Below are 10,971 nucleotides of genomic sequence, written 5' to 3'. Positions count from 1 at the left end.
CCAATGAAAAATCTAATTGTGGGGAAATAACTCCCATTTTTCCCTGTAGGTTAATGTTGTGTGGTAAATCGCTGTGCGAGGCTGCGGTGAGATTTTGTTGTTATTAAATCTGACAAGAGAGATTTGGCGTCTGATGTGAAATAATTAACATAATGGACGCAATTACAGGCGCGCGCTAACAATGCCGTTCATTTATCATAGCGTTTTATTAGCTGCTGCCCCCGAAACTGCTGCTCCTTCACCTCTAACTCATTCAATGAAAAAAATAATCAGCTTCTAACAAACACAATAATGAAGTGCATGTGTGTAATTTGATTAAAATAAATCACATAATGCCACGTTTGTAGCCACTTCTTATTGACGTTTTTACAATAAAACAAAATTTAATTAATCAATAAACTGTTTTAAATTGTATTTGTTGAATCGAGATCAAATAGGATGGTGTGTGTGTTAAAGAAAGGAAATATTAAAATGTGAAGAGAGAGATGTCACTATTGATTATGTGAATAAATAAAATAAAAAAGACTTTAAATGATTTTTTACTGCAGGTGGATTTTCTCCAAACATTTATGGGGGTTTTTAAAAGGGGGTTTTGTGTTAGTAAATATGTTTGTTATGATTATAAGTGTGTTTTTTTTAGTGTGTTGTACTCACATTTACTCAGATAACTTAAAGGAAGAAAACCTGAAAATGTTATGAAATCTTCACAAGTCATTTTGTGTCATTTGTTTGGCCTTTTGACCTTCAAAAAAAGCACATTTTATTGTTAAATTTTAATAATCAACACGTGTAGTGATCATTTATGTTATGTATAAAAATCTGTCATGTGAGGGAATTTTGGATTTTTCTCTGAAATATTGATAAATTCATTAAATAAAATGATCACTTTTGACTTTTGACACACACAGGTTTGTGCAGCTATCCCATGAAGGACATGCCTTGACTTCCATCCATTTGGACAACCCTAACAAAAGCCTTTAGTTATCCCTTAACCTTAACCTAAACACAGTTCAAATCTGATCCCTATAAAACAGGACCAGATTTTGATCTCCATGAGGACAACTGGTCCTGACAAGGTCAGTGCTTATGCCAGAAAATGTCCTAAAGACGTCACAAATACAGGTGCACACACACACAGCTGAAAGGCCCACACTAAACTGACACATTGTGTGCAGGTGACCCTGACCTTTCACCCCAGTCAGACAGCAGAGGAGGAGGAGGAGGAGGAGGAGGGGGAGGAGGGGGAGAGAAAAAGAGAAATAAAAAAAAATCATCCTATATTCTCTCTGGAATCACCGAAGCATCACGGCATTATGATCACATTTATTTGTTCAGTGACCTTGCTGTGAGTTTGCTGTGATCACATGTGTTTGCTCTCCATCACCTTCACCATCATCACCATCATCATCATCACTGCTGCTGCTCCTTTTTTTCTGTCTTGTCTCCTGCTCGTGGTTTCACGCAGGAGCGAGTTGGCTTATTATACTAAGAGGGGGGTTTTGTCGCGCTAAGCCGTGCATGTGTGCTTAAAACGTACATTTCATTAACAAACTGCGGAGGAATAAAAGCGGATTTATGAGGCTTCAAAAGATCACAGGAAGGACGCGTTCGAAACCAACCAACCCCCCTCCCTCTTCTTCTCTGCCGGTGCTGTTTCAGTCGGGTTATATCAGCAGTTACACCGCCTTTCACACAACACTGCAACTCCGGGGGTTTTTAAGGGAGGCTGACTGCACCTGTCTCTCTCTCTGTCCACACACAAGCACACACACACACACACACACACACACACAGAGACAGACAGACACAGAGAGAGAGCGTGTGTGTGAGAGAGAGAGACACACACAGAGAGGGAGGGGGGGAGACTTATACTGTGACTCTTTGACCTGATTCCTTAAAAAAAAAAACAATCATTACATGTAAGAAATTTGGCGAATAAAAAGTGTCACAAACCTGTATCTGTAACACCTGTATGTTTGAATTAAGGAGGAAACAAATGATCATATCAGTTCAACAAGAAGAAATTAAGGTTGTTTTTTTTGTCATTTAAGGCCTTAGAAAACTTAAAGGAAAACATTATTTGTTTCCCTTTAACACATGCACGCGCGCCCAGCAGGATAAAAGTTGGCGTGGACTCACGGTTTCATCTGCTAAGTAGTCCGTATTCACACAGGTCACCGCGAGATTAACACGTGCACGGCGAGACTAAATCGGAAGTCACGTTCACCTGCTTTGACCCATACACGTTATTATTATTATTATTATTATTATATTGTTAATGATCCTGTGAGCAGAGGTGTCACAGAAAACTGCAGCAAGGATCGACGCAAACAATTTTAAAAGAAAATGTTTTGTTTTTATTGTGTGGATTTAGTAATGAATTGTATTTACATAATCATTATTTGTATATAAATGCATTACTAATAATTATAATAATAAAAGCTGGAGTCGAACGAAACATGTATTCTGTCTCTTTCAATTGAGACAGAATACGTGTGTGTGTGTGTTACATCTCAATTTGTGTTTTTCATCCATTCAAAAAAACTTTTGACACACACACACAAACCTGCCTGGAGTGGATTATAGATATTCTCATTAACCTCCTGAAAAGACTTCCGATAAAAATCAATTGTACGTTTAAATGGCTTGTGGCGCATGCTGAGGGCAAACCCAACTGCGCCTTTTCCTTAAAACAGCAGAAGTTGCTTTGAACGTTACATCTGAAAAACAAAAGCCTCCTCCTTTTTTTTCCTCCTCCTTTCACTATGGTCTTGTTAGATTTTCTCACACGACGCAGGAAAGAATCCGGTATTTGTGACATCCTCAGCCTGCGCCGCTCACCTTCATATGAATACAACGGCTCTCTTTGCATTCACCCGCTGCCTGCATTTCCTACTGTTTTCAAATGTAAAAACATGCAATGATCGGGGTCGTTAGCACCTCTTACAAAACTCTTAAGGATATTCTCCCATTCATCGCCTGCATGAGCTGCTGCTGCTGCTGCTGCTTCAATATTCTTCCCACCTTCGGCTAATCCTGCGGGAATAAATAGACTTGAAGACATTTCAAGTCTATTGGATTTATCTGGAACAGCAAGTCATGCTTTTTCAGCTACATATATGTAAAAAAAAAAAAGAAGTGAACTTTACGCACAGTTCTTTACGCAAACTGCATGCCTTTACATTGAATTACAGCAACAACAAAAAAAATCCATGCACGCACAGTTTCAAAGTTATAAAGAAAATTCAACATTAAAAGAAGTGAAGAGAAAACCGTGTGAACTTAGCTGTCGTCGTTTTCACCCTGCTGCTTATTTTCAAAGTTAAATGTTTGGATTGTTTTCTCTTTTACGCAGCACGTTAATGCGCATCAGACCTTTCAATCACCCCCCCCCCCCCCCCCCCCCACTCCTCCTCCTCCTCCTCCTCTTCCTCCCTCTGCCACCGTTAAATGGTCTATGACGGACGAACACAGAAATCAGCGGAAAGCAGTATTGCCGATGTCCCATTGTTGACAAATCCATGAAACAACTCCAGTTTGCATGGTTTAACAGAGAGAGAGGAGAAGAGAGGAGGGAGGGTGGGAGGAGAGAGGAGAGGCGAGGGGGCGTCTGTCGTCACCGAACCACGTGTCCTGCACTGATAGTATATCTTATAGCTACTGGGAAAAGTAATCTATCAGACAGCCCTTTTAAAGCTCCGGCCCTAAAAGCAGCATGTGTCACCACGGCTCGCCTCTCCAAATATCACAGCTGTAGGAATTACATATTCTCAGTAGACGCAGAGGAGAAGACGGGACGCCGCCGTGCGCAACATCACCCAACAACTTTCCAGGCAAGACGCGCGGCTTCACACACGGGCCTGCCTCACTCACCGAGTGGGGGAATATTTGCAGAAGTTAAAGCCGCTCTTTGGCTTGACTGGCTGCTGCCTCAACCGCATTTAGATTTTGGGAGACATCTGATCTCTTGACAGGAGCGACGAGAAGTCCGGCAGCAGTTACGGCTCTCTGTGCGCTCTGCTCTCGCCTGAAGACGCATCACACCCGGCTGCTGCTCCGTTGTTTTAGGCTCAAGAAGACTTGTTTCTTATTTTAATATTTTAAAAGAAGAAGAAAAAACAAAAAACAATAATAATAAATAAGTGTGAGTAAGCCGTGAGATGACCCTGTCTGGAGGCAGCGAAAGAGCCAGCGACATGTCCGGTCAAACTGTGCTCACAGCGGAGGACGTGGACATCGACGTGGTGGGCGAGGGAGACGAGGAGGGCATGGAGAGGGTGGACAGCGACTGCGACAGCCCGGGCACAGGCATCCTGCACGACCTGCGGGGAGAAGTAGGGGATGATGATGTGGAGGATGAGATCGAGGTGGAGAAGGAGGAGGACGAAATGAGGTCCGGCGGAGGGAGCCCGTGCTGCGAGAGCTCCGGGGAAGGAGAGGCTGGCACCGGGAAGGGAGAGGGTCACGACGGGAGCGCAGCGTCGGGAGGAGCGATGAAGTCCAAGAGCAGCATGGTGAAGCCGCCTTACTCCTACATCGCGCTCATCACCATGGCCATCCTCCAGAGCCCGCAGAAAAAACTCACCCTCAGCGGCATCTGCGAGTTCATCAGCAACCGCTTCCAGTATTACCGGGAGAAGTTCCCGGCGTGGCAAAACTCCATCCGCCACAATTTGTCTCTGAACGACTGCTTCGTGAAAATCCCGCGGGAGCCCGGTAACCCAGGCAAGGGCAACTACTGGACCCTGGACCCCGCGTCAGAGGACATGTTCGACAACGGCAGCTTCCTCAGGAGGAGGAAACGGTTCAAGAGGGTTCAGCCGGACATGCTCAGGGACCAGACTGCGCTCATGATGCAGAGTTTCGGCGCGTACAGCCTCGGGGGCCCCTACGGGAGACACTACGGGATCCACCCGGCTGCCTATTCTCATCCGGCCGCTTTGCAGTATCCCTACATCCCACCCGTGGGCCACATGCTGCCGCCCGGCGTCCCGCTCCTGTCCTCGGCGGAGCTGAACAGAAAAGCCTTCAACGCCCAGCTCAGCCCGAGTCTGCAACTCCAGCTCAACAGTCTGAGCACGGCGTCCATGATCAAATCAGAGCCGTCAAACAGACCGTCCTTCAGCATAGAGAACATCATTGGGGTCTCCAGCGCCTCCTCGTCCTCACCTCAGGCGTTCCTGCGGCCTCCGGTGACTGTTCAGTCGGCCCTGCTGAGCGCGCAGTCCCTGTCTCTGACCCGGACCTCAGCCGCTATCGCTCCCATCCTCAGTGTGCCGTCAAATCTAATTTCAGGACACGTTTTACCGTCAGCGACGGCGGCGGCAATGTCCAAGTGGTCGTCACAATGACTTTTACAGAAGAAATAACGAGGACAAACATTAAAATAGACTCTTATTTTTATATAGAGACATTATAACTGGGGGAAAGTGTGAAGAGCACAAATCAATAGGTAGCACTGGACTCTGTAGCCATGTAAAGACTGTCCAAAACAGAGAAAAACAAAAAGAAGAAGAAATATTTCTGTACAGGTAATATTTGTAAATATTTGTAGAAAAAAATATTAATTTTACCTGTTTTGATTTTTACTTGTCCCTTTTTTGTTGTTGTTTGGTCTGTAATAATTATTTTGCATTTTTCTTTTTTTGTATTGGAAGCTCAAGTGGACCCATTTTTGACTTCCTTTTTTCATACGAGACACAAAAAGCTCTGGAAAATAGATTGTTTATAATTAATAATAAAGAAGGTCAACCATATGTAATTCTATGTAGCTATATTGTGTTGTAAACTGAATTTATTTGTAAATAAATCCAAGAAATAATTAAAAAAACATTTTTTTCATTATTAATGTTTAAATTATTTGTTATATTTTAATGGCATTGTTATCGTTATATTAGATTTAATGGGATTGTTAATTATTTAACCACATTGTTTTCGTTATATTCGATTTCTCACACTTTATGCAGGTATTTTAAACGGATAAAATATGACGACAAAGCAATCAAACGTGTTTACTTTAGTGGATTAAATCGAGATTACAAATATTACTGGATCATTTTCCGGTTTAGTAATTAGAAAATGTAATTTTCACGATTTTAAAATATTATTTTTTATTTATGTTTAATTTTAAATTGCAATAATACAATTATATGATTATTACTTCAGAGAAATTGAATGAACAGTAATAACTGAAGTCAGGGAAATTCGAATTCGAGTTTTAAAAACTCCTGAATCGCAGCTTTACTGTGAAATCATGGATTAATATTTTCTAAAAACAATCTATACTATTTAAATTAAAATAATTTATTTTTCAACAATAATAATAATAATTTATGGTTTATTATTTAAAGAACAAGTAAAATGAAATACGACTTTTTGTAGCGAAAACAAACATAAAACATCTATTTCAGTGATTTAAAACTGGATGGCGTTATAGCCGATATGCACATGAATATTATACGGTATATATACACACACACACACACACACAGTATAGAGATACACAATTTAATTGTGCAGTTATTCTCCCCATTCCTATTCTTATTCTCATTATGATTATTATTTTAACGCATGTTTGTGGTGCTCTTCCTGACAATGATCCCCCTCAACTAGAGGTCACAGTTAAGACACCTTTTAATTTACTGTTGCTCGACATCGCTCCGCGCTCGTATCGTTTTACAGGATATTCCGCGGCTTGGCTTCTATAAAGGTAACAGTTTCGCAGTTGTGTCTGGCTAATCACTTTTACACAAACAGCAAATGGCGAGTGTGTGCGAGGGGGGGCGCGAGGGTACGTGTGTTTGTGTGTGTGTTATAGGCGCTATATTTATCTGATCCCCATGGGAAAGAGAAAAGGGAAAGCTGTCTCTCTCTCTCTATTGCTCTCTCTGCTTCAGACACCGAAGAAGGTGCTGATGATGCAAAAGGCTTCTCCAATATCACCCTGGCATTCACCACATTTATTATTATTATTACAAGCTATTATTATGATGATTATTATTGTTATTATTCTTGTTTGACCACTATTATTATTATTATTATTATTATTAATAATAATAAGATTAAGATTAATAATAAGATTAAGATTATTATTAAAAAGATTATTATTATTAATAATAATAACCAGCGATATAATATTATTTTTGCTCTATAGTTACTTATAATCAGATACACATAATAACAATGGGACGTGGATTATTCCTCAACATAGAATAATATCGAAATACATTTAAAAAAAATAAACATATAGAAATTACAGGCTCTGCAAAGACTTAAGTTTTAACTGCTTATTCTCCTATTTTGTCGCTCATTTTACACATAAATAAAACAGGTCTTTATCAGGTGTTTGCAAAGAAAACAATAGGCTGCTGTCACATCAAAGAGCGTGTGTTTTTGAGGTGATTCAAATTATGTATATGAACAAATCAATATACATCCTATAGTAATAGTAAAAAAGAGAGAAGACCAATACACGTTATCATAATGTATGCCAGTTATTTCCAGTTTGGGGTTTGTAGCATGTGTGTGTCATATGCGCGTGCAGATCCAGGTTCAACCTCCACGAAGCAGTGAACTGTGTGAGACAAACTCTGAAGACTGTCTGCAAGTCCAGCCGACACAGTCTCCGCTCTGTGTATGTGTGTGTGTGTGTGTGTGAGAGAGAGAGAGAGAGAAAGAGAGAGAGACACAGAGAGACAGACAGAGAGAGATGGTGCGAGCTTGCGACACTGCGGAGGACAGGATACTCCAGCCGCTAGGGGGCGTTCACTCACTGACACCCCTTACTTTTCATGTAAGCATAAGTGGGGGCGAAAAACCAAACCTAACAACATTAAATGACTGTAGGACAAATCATTGACTGGATCGTTTGTATATTTTACCTCCTAATTTAAGGACTGACTAAATCTGTATTTCAATATAAACAAAGAGGCTGATTTTACTCAAAGGAGAGGATACTAAAATAAATTATTAAAATAATTAAATGAAATAATCTCAAAATGTCGAAGTGAGTGGTCGAATCAATCTAACTGAAAATGCAGATATTGAACAGGTTCTAACTTCAAGTTTTAGAATCAGTATATATTTAAAACTACATTTATATTATCCTGAATATACATTTAGCGCCTGTTACAATTAATCACGTGGGGGAGGGAAAAGAAAAAAAAAAGCAATATTGCGTTTTTCGTCTTATTTTGGTGCCCATGTGCAGTGGGACTTTGCTGACTGGACGCATACGAGAGACAACAAGAGTCCTTCACGCGCGTGCACACACGAGCTGGCTGCGCGTGCGTGTGCACAGGTGGAGACTTGGAGAAAGGCACGGAGAGCGGTTCCCACAGCTCGACCAGACAGTCTATATTAGTCTCAGGAGAATTAAAAGTGTGCACTGTATGTTTCGCTGTTGACTTATTTTAACCAGCGTGTGAACTCATAATTGGACAAATGTAGTAAATTAAATCTGTCTACAAAGGATTAACATGAAGAGCCAGCTGAGCTATAATAATAATAAAAAATGTTTCTTGATCTTGGATATTCCAAAAATCCTAATACCAATTATAATTCAAAATGCAATGGCAATAAAAGAAGAGACCTTCACATACAAGGTTTGGTGTGAAAAACCAAACTTTGTGTCTTCATTGTTCAGACAATTCTTTTGATATTAAATCAGGTGACAGAAAACCTAGAGGATTTGTAATGTCAAAAGCACAATAAGCCACACACATTAAGATGCAGCTGTTGGCAGTAAACTGACTCAGTGATGAGCTCCACAGACGTAATATCATAAATATGGCGTCATGAATATAAGCAAGTGTATTTTTTGAGATATGCTGTGATGTCTTGATCACAAAGAACATGTTTCTGATGGACCAGTAGTGGTTAAAACCTTATGCAAAAGCTGTTAAAAAAACGTATTTGTTGACACTGGTCTTTCGCCTTTTGACTCATAGCAGTTATAATATAACAACTCTACAAATTATCGGCTCAGAGAGCGACAAATAATGAAAAACAAAATATACAAAAAATACAATATATCCCACACAGTGAGAAAACTCCCTCTGTAATCTTTATCTATTTATAAATTGCATCCTGTTAGTAAGGGAAACAAAATAAATAAAAAAGTGAAAGAATAAAATTAACAGGACACAATATCACTGAAAGAGAGTGGATCAAAATCACTATAAACAGGTCGTAAACATTCCACACACACACTGTGAATACTGCAGTGTTTTCACAGTAATTATCTGAGTCCATTTTTATTTCCACAACAGGGAAAATTTGAAGAACTGAAGAACTAGTGGTAGGGCAGTATGTGTTAATTAATCATAGGATAGTACAATCAAGAGTGAAGCTCAGTCTCTCATCTGGACTGTCAGCGACGTGACAAAAGAGCTGAAAAGATCAACTCTGACTTGCTGTGGCAAACTTGACTGTGGCTGATGATCGACAACATTGGCATTGGCAAGCAAGGCCCATGTCGCCATAACAACTAGGTCATCCTGCACCACAAGCTATAGCCTTCTCCTGGGTGGAGATCACAGACAGTAAATGTAGGTACAGCAGTTACTGAATATTTAAAAAGGCATAGAGATGAAGCAATAAATGACAAAGTAAAGCTGGTGTGGCCAGGCATTAATAACTAATGGGTACCAGTGAGTTATAGGCCACTGCCGTTGTAATGAAAGTGTCATTGCAAATCAGCAGTTGTCCGAGGTTATTATTATTTATGCATAATTGATGTCGGAACCACAAGGAACACGTCTCACCCAACAAATCCCAACACCTTGGGAACAAAGACGACGGTGTCAACAGAAGAAAAGGTCACAGAGGAGAAAATGCCCCTGGGCTGAGATTTACAATGTGAGGGGAGGGCAAGGAGAGGCTGTTATATCCACACATACGTCTGTATACAGAAGGTTACAACAAACTAGTTACACAGCAAATCCTCCACTGCTACACACACACACACACACATGCACGTGTAGCAGTGTCCATCCATCCATCTTCTGCCATTTTATTACCTGGACAGATCACCAGTCCATCACAGGGCCACATAGAAACAAACAATTTATCCACTTTCACTCCTTCAGTATATTTAGAGTGTCTAATTTGCCTAATCCTCAAATCTGCATGATTTTTGTACCTGAGAAAACCCCCCCACACACGGGGAGAAGGCTGGCTGCCTCATACTGGATAAACACTGTAGGTAACACACACGTGTATGACCTTCTGACATATTTCTAGAGCTGTAGAAGTTAACATGTGTTCACATGTAAACATTTTTCTACAGAACTCGACAGGGAGATCTGTCATTCAGTCACTAGTTTCACAGGTTATCACTTCTGCCATTGACAGACATAACACAGGCCCTAATTTCCAGAAAAATACCTTTTTTTGCAACCAACTGACGTGAATATAAAGTAATCCTGTTTTTCATAATAATGTGAAAATAATATAATAACGTGTAATCTCCCTTTAAGTACTTTCAAAAGTAAACATGCTTAAAATGTGGCCTGTGTACTGAAGTCAAAAGGGATAACTTTAATTTACTTCATCAATTCATGTATACATTTTATTCTACTGTTATGTTATCAACATAATACATTAATGTTGTGTTGTGATAAAGCCTATGTCAAAAAAGAAAATCTATCTATCTATGAGGCATTCTCGGCAAATGGGAAATCTAGCTTTTCCTGTTTCGAGTTGCAGCTGTAAACAAAATATATTAATTACTGCCAGCAATTTCACCACCATATTTGTCATTAGGCTAAAAATTTAATTTAATATTCTCTTATATAACTTGGTTGTTCACGTTATTCTGTCCTCATAAACAGAGCGATTGGTGAACGAAGGGAAAATGTGCGTTTCTTCCAAATGTCCGTGAACGCTTCATCGTTCTCAACGTCTACGTCATCATATGGTGTCCAATGAGGAGATGAAACGACGTCTAGGCGTGTGACGTATACAGGAAAT

At 40.2% G+C, this 10,971-nt stretch overlaps 1 protein-coding gene across 1 annotated transcript; it reads left to right on the top strand.

Moving 5' to 3' along the window:
- Positions 1-3,606: 3,606 nt before the first annotated feature.
- foxd3 (forkhead box D3) lies at positions 3,607-5,844 on the top strand. Its single transcript, XM_058638433.1, has one exon. The coding sequence runs from the start codon at positions 4,161-4,163 to the stop codon at positions 5,349-5,351; it is 1,191 nt and encodes a 396-aa protein (XP_058494416.1). The 5' UTR covers positions 3,607-4,160; the 3' UTR covers positions 5,352-5,844.
- The last annotated feature ends 5,127 nt before the right edge of the window (positions 5,845-10,971 follow it).

The sequence above is a fragment of the Solea solea genome, chromosome 9 (genome assembly GCF_958295425.1).
Source record: "Solea solea chromosome 9, fSolSol10.1, whole genome shotgun sequence".
Taxonomy (NCBI): Eukaryota; Metazoa; Chordata; class Actinopteri; order Pleuronectiformes; family Soleidae; genus Solea; species Solea solea.
This window is presented reverse-complemented; position numbering and strand designations above follow the sequence as displayed.